The sequence below is a fragment of the Emydura macquarii genome, unplaced genomic scaffold, assembly GCF_026122565.2.
Source record: "Emydura macquarii macquarii isolate MOO-44397 ecotype Brisbane River unplaced genomic scaffold, CSIRO-AGI_Emac_v2 contig_3530, whole genome shotgun sequence".
Lineage (NCBI taxonomy): Eukaryota > Metazoa > Chordata > Testudines > Chelidae > Emydura > Emydura macquarii.
In genome coordinates, this window is record NW_027133667.1 from 1,522,664 (window position 1) to 1,542,633 (window position 19,970).

The 19,970-nt window shown below is 41.6% G+C and overlaps 1 protein-coding gene across 1 annotated transcript in view; it reads left to right on the forward strand.

Annotated features, from left to right (window-relative positions):
• Nucleotides 1–19,970, forward strand: part of LOC137145394 (serine-rich adhesin for platelets-like) — a 141,031-nt gene that overhangs the window by 80,292 nt on the left and 40,769 nt on the right. Inside the window, exon 10 of the mRNA XM_067536111.1 lies at nt 15,879–15,949. Coding sequence (XP_067392212.1) covers nt 15,879–15,949 — 71 coding nt within the window. The remainder of the gene's footprint in view (nt 1–15,878; nt 15,950–19,970) is intronic.

Here is a 19,970-nt window from a genome sequence, read left to right on the forward strand (position 1 = left end):
AAGTCAGGTTTAATGCTATTGGATATACCCAGTTCTGTAGCTGGCCCCTTTAACTTGTTACATTATACTAGCACAGAGGGAAATGCTGAGGTCTGTTCTTAGGCTTGGCCTGCACTTAAACATTAGATAGCTGCATAGCTTGGTGAAAAATATTGCACCCTGAGCGCGTTGGGTAGGTCGACCTCGCCCCCAGTGTAGCTGTGGCTAGGTTGATGGTTGACCTAGCTTCCATTGACCTAGCTGGAGAGGTGGATTAACGACATCATTGGGAAAATCCCTTCCATCAATGTAGGAAGTGTCTATACTATAGTGCTGCAGACGCTGTGAGGAGGAGGAGCTCAGCCGGCAGCTTCCATCCTCCCCGGGCTGCAGCTACCGCCTGCTGCTCAAGTCTCACGCATTGCCTATGCCTCTACCCCCTGACTCACCTCAGCAGGCTGCAGGGACTCATGGAGATTTTGGGAGGCCCATTCCCCAGCCTGCCCCCTCCTTGTGTATGACCCTGCTCAGTTGCTGCTCAGGAAAACCACCATTGTCTCCGTCAAGGTTTTAAGTCCATGGGAATTCAGAGTGCTCCACAACTTATAGGATGTATGTATGGAAACTTGTATCATTATTTTATTGACTGTTATACAGTGCTCAAATTTTTTCTGGTAAATGTGTATATTCTGCTAATGCTATGATATGCTTCTCTTGTTGGGTAAAGAATCTGCCTCTATAAAATAATTGTTGACATCTCTCACAGCAGAAGTGGCATCCCTGCAGCCCCTTTCCCCGTTCCTGCCTGCTGGCTGGAAGCTTCATGCTGGAAATGCCAACAAAGCAAATTATATGCTATTATACAACCACACTATGATCATTTCTGTAGAAAATGTGCCTTTAATAAGCGCATTGTAAGAAGTTCCCTTCTCTTTTGTCTGTAGTATAATGAACCTTTAGACAGAATTTTAAGGAAAACCTAACAGTCACTAAGCTCCTATTTCTGTTTATTTATCAAGCAATTTACATTAAGCGACAAGTGTAATTAGACTTTTCTGGATAAATGCTAAGCAAACTGGGAGTAGTTTAAAAACATAATAGGGCACCTTGCAGTGATGATGGTGGTTTGGGTTTTTTGTTGGGTTTTTTTTTTTTTTACTTTATTCAGAAAAGATGTTCCCAGAAGCTTCATGCTCCTATGTTTATGCAGTGACTGGCACTTCAAGACCAAGGTCCTGCTTAGCGTCTTCCGCTTGCGGCTGAATGCCCTCTGCTTCCAAAGAAGTCACTAGGGTTTACATAGACAAGGCTAGATTTGAAGGTTTCTTGCTGGATAGCTTAATCTGTTTAACACCTTCTAAAACTCTAGTCAAGACACAGCCATTGTACACTGGCTTATGTTAAACTGAGTTAAAGCCCGAGAGAGGGAAGGGTATAACCTGACCTGATAAAATCGAGCTAAAGGTATTAAACTGTGTCTAACATAGTTATTCAGTGAGGTTTTCAGCTGAGTTAAGTAAGACTGATTTTTTTTAAAATATCTTTTTTCCCTAGTCTATGCAAGGCCTAGGAGTTGATGGTTTTCAGCTGCTCACAGGAGGCACTAAACATCTTGCAGCAGGGGAACTCCAGGCCTGGGAATCGAGGTCTGAGAATCTTAAATGTGAAATTCAGAGTCAAAAGATAATACAAGGTTTTGTGCCTGCTCAAATTTGTTATAAACTGTTTTGAATCATACATTGCTTAACCCTGTGAAAATGGTAATCGAGCCCAGGCCCGTTTCCCTTGGCCGAGACAGTCCTCCCCTGTGGAAAAGCCCATAACATGGGAGGAAACTCTGTCATTCTTCTCCCTGAGTATGCTTTGATTTTTTTCTGTCAGAGGGGAGCAGGTTTGTCTTCCCCCACAACTCTAGCATATGGAGAGACAGTGCCACCTTCACAGAGGCCTTATATCTCTATACCTTACAGAGGGGTTCCAAGAACAGTTGCAGGCTGTGGATTTGCTGACAGTGCAGTTCCAATCCACAAAAGTGGCCGTGGGTCTCAAAGCAGGTGTCTTCCTTTAGCTGTGGGTTGCATCAGTTTAACATTTGATTAATAATCCTCATTACCAAGAGTATCGGGATACCCTGTGGTTAAGTTTTATCTACACTTATCACTTGGCACGACCTGGTTTAGAGTGATGTGCCCTAATGGTATGTTAGCAAGGAAAACCACTTTCTAGGTGATTGAAAGGATTTGATGAATTGCAGTAAGGCCTTGTCTACACTAGCACTTGTGCTGGCAAAACTTTTGTCGCTCAGGGGTGTGAAAAAAACCCCTTGAGTGACATAAATTTTGCTGTTATATGCACCTGTGTGGACAGCGCTATGTCGGCAGGAGACGCTCTGTGCCGCTCTAAGTTTTAAATGTAGACTAACCCTTAGTCACATTTTACATATACAGAAATAATCTCACTCTTTCTGTCTTAGAATGATGAGGGGAATTAGTAGGGAGAAACTTTGTTCACACATCAGGCCTTTAGTTTTTCACACCTCTAACAGTTGGATTTTGCTTATTTTTGGAACAAACAAAATTCAGCAAACACCATCTGCTTTTGATAAAGTGAGCAACAGGAACTAAGAAGAAACACAAGAATGTGCACCTACGTGTTTTTCTTTTTGTTTGGTTTTTAAAAAAAAAAGAGCAAGCCACGTAAAATTAAAATAGATGGTGAGTTTTCTCTTGGAAAAAATATGAGTAAAAGGAGGAACTCTTAAAATGCCAAACATAAAATTGTGCTTTGTGAACTAAACTACTTAACTGAACCCCAAGATAAAATGAAAAATGAGGCTGATTCTTTTTGTATAGGGCAGCTTCTCTATAGAATAGAATTCAGACATTTAGTACCTACTTATTTATTAATCCCCATCACAAGGTATCTAGGACACTGCACAGGAGTTACAACAATAATGCCTTACTTCTGCATGGTTAGCAGCAAGTCCCTCCCTTACACAGAGAGTAAATCCCAGTCTGGGAAGAACTGAAGACAGTTCAATTTGGGGCAGCACATTCACAGATGTCAGCTCAGATGTCGTCACTTATCCAGTCTCCCCTTTTCTCTCTGAGAGGGAGGCTGTATTTCAAGGAGATGGCATTTCTCATCCCGACCCCAGCCCTAGAGACTGGATGGTGCTGTCTCAGTCAACAACCCCATAAACAGAGGGGTTGGAGCATCTGTCTACTTAACCCTGAGATGAAGGGGCTGGATGCATTTCAGTCTAGCATCCTGCTCTTAGTGTACATCTACACTGCAGCTGGGAGCATGCTTCCCAACAAGTGTACACAGATACGCACTAGCTCTGTTTGAGCTAGTGCACTAAAAATAGCAGGGGTTCTAGGTGGGTTTATACACATGCAGCTTGCCGGAGCTGCCGCCCGTGCAACCCTGGCTACGCTGCTACTAGTTCAGCACTCTAGTTCAAGCAGAGCTAATGCCTGTCTGTCCAGGCCTGGACAATGTGATTGAAAGGAGATTTCAAAAGTTGGAGTGAAGAACACAGCAAAATCCTCCGTGTTTCCTACTTCCTCTGGCACAACGCCACACTCACCTCCAACCCCCAGAAGGAAAAAACTCGAAAAACAGCCACAAAATGTAATCTTCTACCTCCTCCTATTCTTTCCCCTCCCTAATGAGGAAGTCGTTTCCTCTGGTGAATGAGTGGAGTTGGGGCACCAGGTCTGTGTGTCTCTTTAGGAAAGTTAAATTTTTGTCGTGGTAAATGATGCCTGTTTCTCTACTGTGGATTTCTCTCATCTAATTTTCATTAGTTTCTCAATGGAGAGTTTTTTTTCTGCCAGTTATTAGGTGGTGAGCAAGTCTGGGGTACCTTTGACTTCTCACTGATCATGGAAGCCCAGAGAAGAGCAGTGGCCAGAAATATGTTCTTACTACGTAGGCTAGATGGGAAAGTGCATTCTCCTCTCTCAGATGCAGACCTGGCCACCACAGTCATCCCATCCACATTTCACCTGGGACGGACAGTGAAGGCAATGCAGAAATGACAGCAGGTTGCTCGCTAAGTGGGGCAAACCCTCATGACCATGTTACCCTTATAGTTTATAGAATCTGCTTATCCACTCCTAGGTCTATTTCATGGTACTGGTCATTATTTTTAGAGGTTGGACTGAAAGTGGAGTATCTCCCACTCATGATTCCCAGCCACAACAACTTCCATTGATGTGAATTTCTAAGGGTGACAGAACCAAGGTGGCAGATTATGGAGAGCAAAAGTGTTATTAAAATCTCTTTTAGAACAGCAATCAAGATCATTTTTAATAACATTTCCTCTTTTTTCTAAACGAAACAAACAAAAAACCCTCAAAAGTTGTCCCTCCCTGAAATGTTTTATTGCCTTAGTGTCTAGTCATACTGATCAGAGTCAGATTTCTTACAAGAATCCCATCAATGTTTGAGGTGAAGTAGTGTCTTCGACTTTGGTCAATTTGTGAATTTACCTCGCAATATTCCATCCAAACCAGCATTATAGGGATTTCTAGCTTGATCTTTTGGCTAAGATGAAGTGTAGTATTCGCTATGAGGTAAATAGGATAAAACTTAGCACTTATGTAGGACTTTTTACATTCTCAGAGTGCTTTACAAACATTAGGGCCAGATTTTCAAAGGCAACCAGTAGCCATCACTGGGCCCCGATTGTCAAAAGAACTCAACACCCATTTAGTGAACTGGCCAGCGTACTCAGTGACCCACAATTCCCAAGGGCCTTCACAACACAGCTGTGAGATGGGTAAGTGTTATTACCCTATCTAAGATATGGAAACTAAGAGTTTGTGTGACTTGCCCAAAGCCACATAGCGAACCAGACCTCCCTGTCTAATATCTCAGTCCAGCAGCACACACTGACTGTCTGATGTGTCATTTACCCAGGGTTTGTCTTCTTCACTGGCAGGGTATACCAGCTGACCCAATCGGTCTTTTTCCATACCTATTATCTATGTTCTATCATGTAGAAATGGACCGATGGCCCATAGGAAAAGACAAAAGCTAATCTCCCAAATGTAAGAAAATGGGCAAAAGAATAACCTGTTAATCTCAACAGTGCACGAGAATGTGGTACATGTAAATCATGTCTCTGTGCTCGTATTCCTCAGACTATCTTGATGAACATTTACAAACATTATTACAGATTACAAATGTATTTTTCTTTCTTGGGGAAAAATTGCATTGTGTTTTTTAAAATGTGGTAGCTCTCCCGATTACCACTTCACAATGCAAGAAAGCAACCTGTGTCCTTTCAGCAAAAGTGTGTGGGGGCGGGCGAGGATAGTGGAATTGGGGAGGGTGACGGAGCCATCAAGCGCTTAGAATGTAATCAGATAAAGCTAGCTGTTCAGTATTAGTGTGTTAGCTTTGTCCAAGCTGCTAGCATCTTCAATGGGCCAAAGCGCTCTCTTCATTTGTCACCCCAGCGCACCTTTTGTGTGAATAATTTCCCATTGGTATTATCCAGAGCTTGAACTAGATAGCGGACTAGCCTCTTTGCTTGTACCATTGTTTCCAGCAAGCTTGATACATCTGCAATAAATCCAGCAGGATTTGCAAGTGGACTGAAGACGCATGAGCGATAGAATGAGCTGATAAGGCCTGGATTCTACAGAAACAAAAGGCTTTCCATTTTGTTCTGACAAGACAGTCACTGCCTTTGAATTGATTTGATTTGATCAAGTTTTTGCCAGCTGTCTATGGTAGTTCAAGCAAGTGAGGAATTAAGCCCACAAGCTTTCTGTCACTCTCTAATGAGCTTTCATATCAGTGCCAGTGATGAAAATATCTGCCATGAGTTTGTTTACTTGTTTGTTTTGATAGATCAAGATCTTTGAAGCACTCGGAGGCCTTGTCTAGTGATGCTTTTCTAGCGTCTAGTGATGCTTTTCAGATGGGAAGACTTTAACTGAAAACTATGTAATGACTTAAGCCTTTGAATAGAGCATCTTAAAAATTTGGAAGTAGGCATGCTAACAGAGCCAGTTCTGCTTGGTGCTGGGGAGCTGTGATGTATTCTGAAAAACATTTATAACCTAGATCATAGGAATTTTCTGTAAATTCTTTTAATTTTTTTTTTTGTTTATCCAGGAAAGCGTGAATCAGAAGCAGCATCTGTTTTTCAGCTTTGTCTAGTTAACACATTATATTATGATATAGTGCCAAGAGATGTTCTAAGCGATAGATAAACACTAGCAGCAGGTAAAAGATTCAAGCTTATCTGACAAAAATGAAGATTAAACTTGGCATGGTGCAAGTGAGGTAGGTAAGAACAGTTGAGATAGATGAACTGAAGAGTCAGCCTAGTAAAGGCAAAGATCTAGTGAAAAGTTGTCCTGTTTCATGTTAAATAGTGTTCCTGTTTAACCTAATGTGATTCCGTCTACATTATATGTAACTGGAGTACTGAAACTCACTATCTGGGATTTCTGTATCTGATTCAGTGCCTCTGTGCAATGGTGGTGTTGAGCCAAATCCAGCACTCTAGGCATTGAATGTACAGTTTCAGTATTTTTGTGACAAATATGTAGCATGTTGGAAGACACCGTGCTAGGAAACGTTGTCTAGTTAGGATCTGTCGTAGTTTTTTTTTACTGTGTTACTTGTAGCAGGGTAGTCTGGTGAAAAACACAACAGACGGGCTTTACATCCACTCTGAACTAAAACAGAAAGTTGTCCACTTATAATTAAATTTCAGAGTATTGACAGATTTTCTGGGAGTGTCAGACAATTAAATATTTAAGAGGGCACAGTATGTGTCAGGATGGACCTGGTTTTTCAGAAGAGAAGCTCTGGGCCCCCCTACATTTTTGCACATGAATCATTTGCATGCCCACATTTAGGCATGAAATTATCAAAAATACACATGGAAATCGGGGATTTACACATTCAGATAGGCACCTAATCAGCTATGTTAAAGAGTGATTTGCACATGTAAGATGCCTGGTTCTTGAGAGCAGTGATGTTAATTGCACAAGCAAATATAGGCATGCCACTGTTGTGTATTGTTGCTTCAAAATTATTGATGTGAACCTTAGCATCTGCGTTCCCCAACCCTCTTTTTGAATGCCCAGATGCAGGCACAAGGTAGTTTCTCCTCCAGCAAAGCTAAAATGTGCATGTCTGCTCTTTAGTTGCCTATTAATGGTCTACCAGGATTAGTATTTACCTGAGTCCCTGATTGTCTCTTCTGTTGTATTTTCCTTTCTATCTGTCTCATAAACATCGAGGATTGTTCGGTCAGCCTCATCACTTAATTGGCTGGAGATTCTAATCCCTCCTTCCTGAAAGGAAAAGTACCATACCACAGATGCCAATTATTCCATTAGCACTGTTGACAGTGTGGGAGTATTTTAATGTCCTTCAGAACTCTGACACAGATCTCCCAGAGGAGAGCATGGTCCAGTAGTTAAAGCACAATAAAGAAGAGCTGTCTTTAATTACGTGATCACATATTATATTTTCTTAATGACTTTGTTATGGATTTCCTAATTTTTGAGTGCTCGGAACTCAACCTTGAGTCCTTCATGTTCCTGTAATGTAGTTATTTTTATGTGCTTTTATTTACTTTTACTTTTATTTACTAGGTTTTTAAAAAAGCAAATTGAAAAAACAGAAGTTTCATCATGTGGAGCCATATTGACTCCCACATGGTTCATCAGTGGTGTTAGAACCTTTATATTTATTGCACAGTCCTCTGCCATTTGAGCTAACAGACTAAATGATAGCAATAGTAGTTTGTCATCCCCTGTGTGATCCAACTTCTAGAGGGAGATGAATAACAGATGTAGCTACTGGGTTTCAAAGATATTGGGAGTCAGCAGGAGGAGCACAAGTTGAGACAGTTTCTCTGCTCTCAGCTCTCAGCTCCACTGCCCAGCACCACAGTGGCCCTTAGCTACCAGGAGGAGCAATTGCAGATAAAGTCTGTCTCAGCCCCTGCATGCTCAGCTCCATATGCTCGGTACAGCTGGAATGTTAGAATTTAGCTGACAAACTTTAACAAATCTCTGCGGGTTTGGGCAGGATGATGTTGTATGGGGCTGGGCAGCAGGGGTTGGGTTTATTTGAGGAAGTGGAAGTTGCCGTGGTGGGAGGTGGGATGGGAGGAGGCCTAGGGCAGGAGAAGGTTTTGTGGGATTTGGCTTTGTTTGTAAGTTGGGGGCAGTGAGATTATTTGGGGGTTGAAGTGTGTTTATTTGGGGATGGGTTGAAGCAGGGGCTGGCGACTGGGTGAGGGGTTGGGGGCTATTTCGGGGTTGTGGGAAGAGGGTTGAGGGGAGGGGGTAGGAACTGTGTAATGGGTAGGTTGGAGGCTGCAGCAGGGGGTTATCCGGGGGTCTGTGGTGAGGGGCAGGGGAAAGGGCAGGGGAGTTGGGAGTGCTGCTTCCTCCTCTAGAGCCCCTCCCCACTCCTCTTCTCCTTTTTTCTTGCTCCCTGCCTCCCTCGCTGGTACTGGCCTCAGCTCGGCTCCCAGGCAGGGGGAGGGACAGACTCACTGCCACTGCAGCAGGGCTCACTAGGCCCTGCCTGAACTCCAGACTCTGCCTGCACCACCATGCCAGGATTTGCCTCGCTGCCGGAATCTGGGGACTCTCCCTGCTCATCGGCAGCCAAGCAGCTGGGAACCAATCTGGCCCTGGTGCCAGAGGTGTGGTTCACCTGGCAAACTCGGCTATGCATGTGGGCATCTTGGCTGGGGGACGATGTAGACCAATGCCTGTGAGCAGTGCTGCCTGTGCCACCTATAATTAAGATCCTTTGAAAAACAGTAGTGGCCATAATTGGGAAATTCTTTTAACCCAGTTTTGCAAGATCCTCATTCGAGAATGGAAAGTGGGAGACAAATAAAATAAGCTTTATTGGTTTCATTTACTCTGGGGAAGAAAGGAAAAATGCCTCCCTGTTCTATTGCCCCTTAAACTCCCTACTAGCCCAGGTGTTTCGTCACTCCTGTACACCTCCTACTGGGCTCACTTCCTGCAGACCTTAGGAAGTATAATGTTTGGTGTAAACAGCACCTCCATTAATAGATAGTGCTGTATCTTTATCTTGTATATTGTGTTTTATTTAGGGGGGTTAGAGGCAGTTCAGTCCTGCCTGTGTGTGCTGCAGCTGGTACTTGCAGGGTTCCAATAAATCACTGTGATTCTATGAACAAGTATTAGAACTGGTGGCAGCTTCTTCAAGATGACCAAAGCACTTTTGCCTAAGAAGAACTTTACTGACCACATGGATGAGACTATAAACTGTGGGTACTTGACAGTCTTTGAGCTGGTGCTATCTGTGAATGAGTGGGCTGATGAGAAAGCAGCACTGTACCTATGTACTGCAAATGTGAAAGCAGAAATTCAGGTTTTCTTAAAAATATCAGCTATTAATTCCCAGCCTCAGGGTAAGTCCTTTATATCAGCACTTCAGGAAATTATTGCTAGTGAAATGGCTAAAAAATTGAAGGCCCAGATGAAAGCTGTTCACAGGAATCCTATGGGTCTGAAGAGAGACTGTTTCCTGAGTGGCTCCCAGACTAGATGGTATATGCAGCTGATGCAGAGGCAAAGGCCATTAAAAACAGACTTTCCCAAGCAGAGGGAAGCCACACCAGGGAAACTAGAAGTTGCTGATGCAGTACGGCCACCATCAGCAATTGTTAGAAAAGCCCATGTGGAGAGCTGCCCAGGTACCTGTCACTATATGTCTGGAGACATCAACCACTGGAAAACCGCAATGTTGGACTCAGGTTCTGAAGTAAGTCTGACCCATAGAGCACAGCCCTGGTGCTGGAAGGGAAGAAGAATTGTTCTGCCGGAGTTAAATTGGCAACTAATCATCAGCTGCTGCAGATAATAGAAGAAATCCAGCTCCCACTGAACCTGATTTTTACATTCTAGATGGACTTTTGTTGTTGTGAACAGCGTTTCTAATGTTGCACTGGATGGATTTCATCTGAGGTCATGCCAAAAGCTCCTGAGGTACTAGTAGAACACACTTATCCCTGGACAATACTCAGATACCCCTGCTGGATGTGAGTAAGTGGAAGTATGGACCCTGTGGGGAGGGAGGAGCAACTCTTGGGGACTCTACTATGTCTACTGGTTAGCAGAGAGGAACTACTCCCTGTGATGGCTCAGAATAAAGTTGTGATGCAGCCAGGTCATTGCCAAGGGCAATAATATCCCTAAGGATAAAGGACTGCTGCTGTGAACCTGTAGGAGTGTTTGAAGCTATGAATATCCAGTTAGGATTGTTGTTTGGCAGAACTCTGTTTCAATCTGGACCAAAGGAGGAGTTTTTAAGTATGATCAATTAATTCAATTAATTTAACTGACCAAGAAGTGCAGCAAGTGAAAAATCAGACCCGGGGGACAGTGTCCAACATAGCAGGTGTCTCAAAGCCTTTCACAGGAACAGTGATCAAGAGCTGTGAAGAAGCCTCATCAGGGAAAGAGCTAGGGGTTGACTTGACAGAAACAGCCACAGAAGGCAATGGAAAGAAGCAGTTAGAACAAGCTGCTTTTATAATATGCTGGTGTGTTCTCCAAGAATAATGAAGAGCTTGGGAGATATGATCAGGTACCACATCGGACTGTACTTAAGCCAGAATGCATTCCTCTGAGACAGCCCCTTACCACCCCCCTCATCAGATTCCTTTGGTGTTTCAGCATGCTGGAGGATGGCCTGACTGAGCACCCTAAATCATCTCAGGCCTCTCCAGTTGTAATTGTGAAAAAGACCAGAGGAAACTTGAGGATATGTGTTGATTACAGGAGACTAAAGTCACAGAGTTCAAGATAGCTACCCACTTTCCCACATAGCAGAAGCTCTGGATAAAATGTCAGGAGCAACGTCTTTTAGAAGTTCTGATTTGGTATCTGACTACCATCAGATGAAAGTAGTGCCTGAGGACTGTGGAAAAACAGCCGTTGTGACACCCTGTGGGTTGTTTCAATGTAGTGCAATGCCTTTCGGATTCATGAATTCACCAGGGACATTTCAGAGGATGGCACGTGATCGAACACAAGTTTTGAGAACTGAAGACACCCTCGCCTACTTAGATGACTTCATTTGTTTCCACATAATATGGGAGGAACAGCTGGTAGGAGCAGAAAGAATTCCAAAGCTTTGTGAGGAACCAGGGCTTAAACTTGCAGGAAACAAATGTCAGTTTGCGAGGGGTTGCATCACCTTGCTAGGATGTATGGTCAGTGAGAGTGTCTTGGAGCCTCAACCCCAGAAACTGAACGTTATAAAGGACTGGAAGATTCCTACAAACTGGAGGAGGAGGTACAGCGGTTTGTAGGCTTCTGCAGATTTATTTAAGGAAAAAAAAAGTGCAGAGCAGGCAGTGCCATTATACTAGCTTAGTAAAGCTATGTCTACGGTTGGAGCCGGGGGTATGATCCCCAGTCTGAATCGACACACCTGCACTAGCGCTCATTGAGCTAGTGCACAAGAAATAGCAGTGTAGCTGTGGTAGCATGGTCGATGGTGAGCTATTCCATGTGGTAGCCTGGTCGACATGGGCTAGCTATTCCAAGTCCATACCACAGCACCCGGGTGGGTTTGTACTTGGGGTGATGAGTCAATGCTGCCGTGCTACCACAGTCGTGCCTCTGTTTTCAGTGTGCTAGCTTCGTGAGAGCTAAGGCCAAAACATCTGCTCGAGCTGGGAATTGCATCCCCAGCTCCAAAAGCGGTTGCAGCCTCACAGTAAGTTTGCATATTCAAACAGTTTGTGAATCCGTCTCCGCACCCCAGAAGGATGCCTGCAAAGATAGATTCACAGTAGATGGAGTCTCCTGATGCTTCGGCCAAAGAGTGAGGCGTCACAAACCAGGGATTCGCATGCTGTCTGAATACACATTCACAGTTCACCAGAAATCGGGAAAACAAAATGTGGTTGTGGATGCTCTCAGCTGGGTGCAAGTAGTGAGAATAGACTCAGCCTGGTCTAGAAAGGATATCTGGCAAGAACCGGCTAAGGATCCTGAGTTACGTTCAGTGCATCAACAGATCTACCAAAGGAGACCCAGACTAGGGAGGTTCAACACAGATCAGGAAAAATTAGCCATTAATCGTGGATTAATTCCTGTCTCCATCTATAAAGTGGTAGTACTTTCCTACCCTCACAAGGATAAAGTAAGAGTAAATACATGAAAGATAGTGAGGCACCTAATTACTATAGAAATAGGGCCATATAAGTACCTAAGATAGACAGACAGCAGCCAAATCAGAATTGTTTATTTTATAAATTGTTTTTTGGAGTTAGCTTGGGTAAAAGCTTGGTTCAGTAGGAAAATAAAAGAAATTATATATATCATTTGGAAAAATGGGAAATAGATAGCAGTCATTGTAAATTAGAAGTTAAAGATAGGAGGGAAAAATCCATGACTGATAGTGCTAAAGACAATATGAAGCAGTTTTTAAATGTATCAGGAACAAAGAAATCTGACCAATGGTATAACCCATTACTAGATGGAGATGGTAAAATTGTTAAAATGGATGCAGAAAAGGCAGATGTATTCCATAAATATTTCTGTTCCCTATTTGGAAAGAAACAGGATGGTGTCCTCATATCATATGAGGATGACAAACTACTTTCCAATCCATTCGTAACAAAGATGGTTGTTAGATAACCTTTCTTGGGGATAAACATTTTTAAACCATCAGGCCTGGATAAATTGCATATAAGAGTCATAAAAGAGTTGGCTGAGGAGCTCTCTGGTATACTAATATTAATTTTAAATACATTTTGGAATATTAGGAAAATTCCAGAAGAATGGAAGAACAGCTAACTTCCTGCCACTATTCAAAAAGGGCAAGCAGGATGACTTGGGTAATTAGAGGCTGGTTAGGCTGACATCAGAACTGTGAAAAATAATGCAAAAGCTATTGTGGAATTCAATCAATACAGAATTAACGGATGTGAATAAAATGAATGCCTATTAACATGGTTTTATAGAGACATGTTGAACAAACCTGATTTCATTTTTTGATGAGATCACACATTTTGTTAATAAAGGTAACTGAGTAAATGGAATATTTGGAGGGAATATTTAGACTTTTATAAGGTGATTGACTTGGTTCTGCACAGGACTGAATTAAATGTATTTTATACAGCCAAAAGCAAGGTCATACATCTAGGAACACAGAATGCAGGCTCCATCTACACAATGGGGTGATGTATCCCGGAAAGCAGTGACTCTGAAAAGGATGTAGGGTCATAGTTCATTGGATAGTAGTGATTGGAAGAGATAAAGAGCATTTGTGGACTATTGGAATATTATGTCCGGTTCTGGTGTCCAAATTTTTAAAAGGGTGTAGAAAAATGTAAGAGGTTGCAGAAAAGAGCCACAAAAATTATGCTTGGGCTGAAGAAAATGCCTTATGGTGAGAGACTTAAAGCTCAATCTATTTAGTTTATCAGAAAAAATTGAGAGGTGACTTGATTACCTTATAAACGATATAAGTACCCCATGGAGAAAATGCTGGGTTCTAAAGGCTTTTTAATCTAGCAAAGTAAGGCATAACAAGAACCAAAGACTGGAAGCTGAAGCCAGAAAAATTCCAATTATAAATAAGGCACACATTTTTAACAATGCGGGGTGATTAACCAGTGGAAAAATCTACCAAAGGTAGGGGTGGATTCTTCATCTCTTGAAGCTTTCAGATGAAGCTGGGATGCCTTTCTAGAAAATATGCTTTAGCCAAACACAACTCCTATTGGGCTCAATATAGGACTAACTTTATTAAATTCTATATCCTGTGCTGTGCAGCAGTTCAGACTATGTGAATTGATGGTCCCTTCCACTCTTAAAATCTTTGAATCTAGTTAAATAAGTTCTCTTAAAACGTGCTTCAGTCAGTGATATACTACACCTGAGAAGCTAATTTTAAACATTTTTATGACATTAATATTTGAATAATGTGGCTTGCAGTTAAATAGCAATGTTCTGAAATACTTAGTGAGAGAAATTTCAAGGCTCGAACAGTAAACTTGATATATTTCTTGTATGAAAAGGGTGGTGTTATATTTTTGGGAATCACCAGATGGCGCCAATACAGATAATCATACAAATTCTATTTAGGGGTCAGAGGGAGGTTGGAAAGCCCTCAGATTGACTTTATGGACAGAGCTAGGCCAATGCTGAGCATGTTTGAAAATCCCTGAAAGTATAGGTAGTTAGATCTTGGAGAAATGCTGATTTTGGGGGGTGATGCGCTTCTTTTTTGGAAGCTGAATATATCACTAGTAAAGTTGATTCTCTCTGACTGGAATCTTTCTTAGGTGCAAAGCAGCTGCTCACAGGATTGATATGACAAGCAAACACTAAGTGTCAAAACATTATAGTTTTCTCATTGTCTCTTTAGGTAACGTAGTTTTGTTTGGAATGCAGATATACATCATGCCACAACAACGAATCTCACACCAACTGTCAAATTATGATTATTTCTTTATTTTCACAGAAATCTGTTTTGTTGTTGAAATCCATGAGACTTTTTCCTCTCCCATGGAGATTTGGTTCATCTGGTGTGTGGAGGATGAAGTACTATGACATTGAGTTGCTCTTATTTTTCCCATGGTTCCATATGGCATACAGACCCAGATGAACAATGAGATTTATATGCAGACAGTAACCTTTTTTTACACTCATTCTGAAGATGAATGTATTCTTTTCTTAAAACAGTAGTAGATTGCTAGGTTTCAGATTTGTTTCTTTAACAGCCAGTGGACCACTTAGCTGCTCCTCTTCCTCTCTGGTTTTTAAAAAAATGGTTCACATTTCAAATGTTCTTCTTGGGTTCCCTGGCCTCTTTCACAAGCTAAATATCTCTCCTTGTTTGTTCTTAGTCTAAATGAAAAAGAAATAACAGGAGCTGAGACCCAGCTCTGTTTCCCTGCATTTTTCTTGCTCTAAAAATAGTATCTAACTGCTTTATTTGAAGAACAAAAATAGTATATAGTTATGGAAACAATCTAGAGACTTAAGGAAGGAATAACTGTTTTGAGGAGTCTGACTGCTTATTCTTACCCTATATGGGACACACTGGTTCCACCACTTCAGACCTCAGATCTGCACTTGCAGCATAACAGAAGATTTCCCTTGTCCTGCTTTGAGCAGTGTCTCCTGCATCTTTTTAGTGTGAGGAAATGAGGCCACCTTCATATAATCCAATACCTCCCCCTCCTCTCCTTCCAGAAATGATAGGCCAGGGCACAGGCAGCAACAAAATCAAGTTGAGGAAAAATCCCAAGTGAAGAGTGGTTTGGTCATAGTGTAATATTTCCTCCTGATTTCAGCCAGGTGGACAATAGCAAGAGTTATATCCATTTCTGTCCTAGGCATAGAAGAGGGACTGTTGATATCTTTGTCCTATTTCTATTTTTTCCCTCGACAATAAAATAAAACAAAAAAAGAAGTGTTCGTATCTGTTAGATTTTGAGAAAAATGGTGGACTCTACTTTATAGATCTGAAGTTTGAAAATAGTCTTTCAGGAACAGTTAACAACAAACAACAAAACCTCGACATGCTCCCAGACTGCAGCTTCCCCAGGATGAAGCTCCTATGTGTTGTACATGTTAAACATCTCCTATTCAGAGCTGACTCTGACTTTGTGCCTGGACCAGGTGAAAAGACTTTTCCCCAAAAATAAAAAAGTACATCTGAAATTGAAATTTTCACCAGGAAGATGGTTCTATGGTTTTATAATGGGTCAGCATTATTGTGCCTTTAAAAAATAGTGTCCATAGTGTTAATTTTTTAAAAAAATGCTTTAAAAAAAAGGGTGTGATGGAGAGATGTTTTATAGTCCTATTTTATCTTTTTTTTTTTTTTTTTGTCCTCTTTTGCAGTCGACTTTTTGGCAAAATACTGCATCTTCAGCCAGGAGAAGTTGGCTCAGTACAAAAGGGCTTTTGAAGCGGTAAGTGTAAATTCAGACTTCTTTTATTTTCTTTCTTTCTTTCTTTTTTTTTTTAATTCCCCTCTCCCCTCTCCTCTTGTGTCGGTAGACAGTTAAGCAGAAATAATAAGCACCCATTGCTTGCAGTACACGTCCCATGAATTACTCTGACATCAAATGTAACTTTAGAATGGAGGCACGCTTTATTCTCTTCAGCGAACTGTTCCCCTGTCCGTTCTTTATTTACATGTCATGAGCCTTAGTGCTGCACAGCCAGTGAGAATGAGCACACGCACACGCGCACACACACACACACACACACACACACACAAAGAAGGGAGGCCATTAAACAAATTAAAAGGGATGGGGATGACTAATACAGTACTCTTGGAATCTGCAATTTGATTAGTCTGAGTTTAATACACAAAAGCAGCGCCGAAGCAGGAGGGGAGTCGAAGTGCTCTTTAATAACCTTCTACAATTAAATTATGGTGATGAATTTAACTATTCTGTGCTTCTAAAGGGGTCTTATTATCTGATTGACTGTGAAAGAAAGTCAGTATTTAACCAGGCTTCTGAGTCCAGCTATCAGGAGACAGACAGTAGTTTTATGCTTTAACAACTCCTTTTTTATTTTGCATGGCTCTCCCCATTTGAATTCATTTGTGATTGGAGAATAATGGCTCTTATGGTTATTCCAACTGTATTTGATATGACAGTGCATGATAGCCCTTTTACCGCTCTACTCAGAGAGCTAGGATGAAAATAAAACGATTGTGTTTTGTCTCCCGTTTGATATTTTCATTTTTAAATCGTATAACTTCATTGTGCTTTTCACCACTGTCTGATGATACATAGTTTGAATGTAGGCATATACACCTTTATTATCGTCACCTACGTCAATGACATTAATATTATCTGAGATGTGTCTTTAACCTCATATTTCTTTCTATTCTCTTACTCACGCCCCTGTCACTTTGGCATCTGCTGAATGCTTAATGAACTGTTGTAAATTCAAAGTATCTATATAAACAAAGCAATTAAATACATTCTTTAAAATATCACATTTGTTTTATTGCCTGCTTTAGTTTTTTAGCTGTCTTCCCTTACAGACTTCAGGTCAAGATCAGGTAGCTACCTTTTTATGAAATAAGAGAGTGTAATAGAAGCAGAATCCAAGTGTTGCAGCCTGCGATATTACTTTTACTTTACTCACTAAGGGTGAAAATCCTTTGATGTTCCCCACAAGGTTTTGCCCTAATATTTTTAGGAGATCTAGGTAGATAGGGGTAGAGAGACTACTATGCTAGATAATCATTCATTTAGGGCCTGATTTTTTACTCCCATTTTCATGCTGAATAGTATCTTTTTCTGTGAGTAAACTCATTGAAGAAAATGAGACTACTGGTGGAGTTAAGGCACTGCACAGCTTGAGTAAGCGTGGTTGAGTCTGGCCCTTTGTTCTTGCTTTCGGTGTTTAACGTAAGTTACTCAGCATTACTCTCCCTGTTGTAATACTGTCCCTTTCAAATCCATAAGCATTTCAGTCTCCTCTGGAACTGACAGTGCTGACGGGTTGCCTTCACTGTACTGCACAATACCCTCTCTCCCCTCAAATCCTCTATGGCCGAATTCTGAGGTCTTTATTCAACTTTTACTCAGCCCACTGCTTCAGTGAATAAGGACTGAGGGCAAGATTGTAACTAGCCCTCTGCAACTATACAGGCATCTTTAGAGGCATACAGACTCCCCACCCCCAATATTCTCCTGAGAAGCTCACCCAGATTGCTGCTCTGTGTGCAGGTGAGAGAGCAAGCACTGTGCGGGCTGTTCATTTTGTGTGTGTGTGTGTGTGTGTGTGTGTGTGTGTGTGTGTGTGTGTGTGTGTGTGCGCGTGTGTGTGTAAAACTTTGCAAGCATTTGTTCACAAAAAAATATGTGATGTCAAAATACTGTTTCATCCAGCTCTGGAACTACTCACCATGGAGAGAAAAGCTAAGGCCCATACAGATGAGAAGTGCACAGTGTAAATCAGCATTGCAAGCAAAGGTGTCTTTAAGCCACCTTTGTGGTACCTTGGTCCTAGACCAGCTATGAACCAGACTGGTCCTCTGGCATAAGTTAGAGCAGCCTAAAGGTTGATCTAATTTATTTGAGCTACCAATTATCCCAAAGACCTGTTAAGGCATCTGAGGATTGTTGAGAAGTAGGAAAAACTTGGCCACACCCTTTTTCTCCCACTCTTGCCCCCTGCATCGGCTGTAGGGAGAGTTGTGGACATATCAAGCATTATGTGCGTTCTGTGTCACGGAGGAGCCCCCTACACTGAGGTGATCCTCCCATGGCCAGTTAATCCAACTTTAAGGCCGCTTTGCACTGCTGCTGTGATTCAAAGTGGCCTCAACAGAGCTGAGGCCCGGTGAGTTCGGAAAGTCTTCCTGCGGAGTTGCTATCATATTTCAATATGCCATTTGTAAATTTTTGGCCAGCGGTTCAGCCACTGTGTATCTGTGTAACTCTGTTGATTTCAACAGAGCTTTGCCAACCTATACCAGCTGAGATGTAGGTTGGCAAAAGGTGTAGATGTAGGTGTAGCCCTTTGTTTTTAAGCAATACTTTTATTAACAGTAATATATTTTTACCTGTGTGAAGGGGCAATTGAAAGCAGTACCTTTAACCAAGGGCACTGGAAGAAAAAGGGTTTGTTACTTCAAGGGAAATTTCATCTTTAAGCTGTAAAATTCTTCCTCTGCTTGTTAAGTTAATATTAAGTCAGGATGTGATTGAACCAATTATAACAGTCAGACATGTCAGTTTTCAGAAGATGTCAGCAAGAGACTTGGAAATACAGATTTTAATAGCATAAAAATAAATTTCAAGTAGTATTCCCAATTTGTACTTAGTGAAAAGGGCATCTCACCACATGAACTCTTAGGATGCTGTGCTGAGCAACATTTCCTTTAAGAAGATTGTGCTCCTAAATTAACTTATTCTGATGCTAAGCATAGCAGAAACAGTACTGCTGCTAAGCAGAACAATTACTTTTCCTTTGTAGTCTGCCTGCTGGTTTGTTCAGTCCCGCTTTGTGTTCCAATCCTTGGCTGAGTCTGGGACAGTTGTTCAATAACTGTGAAGCTCTGTGTTTACATCCTAGCCAAATCAGTGACACACAAAATACGGGCAAGCAGTGAATCCTGAATGTGCCAGGTCTGTGAAATCAGTCTTCAAAATAAATGGACCAACATCCTGTATTTATTTTACTGTTTTAAATACGTACCATCGTTGAATCTGGGTATTTAATATATATTTTCAGCAGGCAACACATCACCTTAAATTAAATCCCCCACTACAGATAGCAAAAACAGGTCCTTCTCTGTACCATTCCACCCCACTATAAGAAAAAACCTTGACAGAAATAATCTGTAGTTCAAATGCATGACCAAATAAAGATGATGAGTAATTTTACTCATCTTTTTGCCAAAAGAACTTCAAAATACAAGGTTGTGCTCAGTCTATTGCAGAATTTGATTGAAGGCATATTGGAATGGGGATTTCAAAAATACGGACACAGAAATTCTCTAGCTCACCATGTATGGGAACAGCACGAGATGTATATTAAGTATAAATGAGCCACTAAAGAATAGTGTCCAAAACGTAATTATGTTCAATGCTCGCAGAGGGGACTAGGGGGATGATACCAGAATTGAGCACAGTGGCACTACGCATTAGAAAAGGGGATTTAAAACAAGGAGGAAACTTATGAAAAAGACAAATGGAGAAATTTAAATCCTTAAACTCAGCATGAAGGCTACCATGATAGAGTCACAAAAGCATGCATGACCCAAATGAAAGAGGAAGCAAAGAAATAAACAGTGTCGTTAAAGGGCAAGTTACAAGAGGGTATGTGAACTAAACAAGTATAATAAAAAAAAATGCCGTCAGGTTTGCCCCAACTAGTGTGTATGCATCGCCATGCCCTTGCTTCTACTGCACGCAGTATGTGCCTGTTGCCTGGAGGATCTACTTTTCACTAGATTTTTCC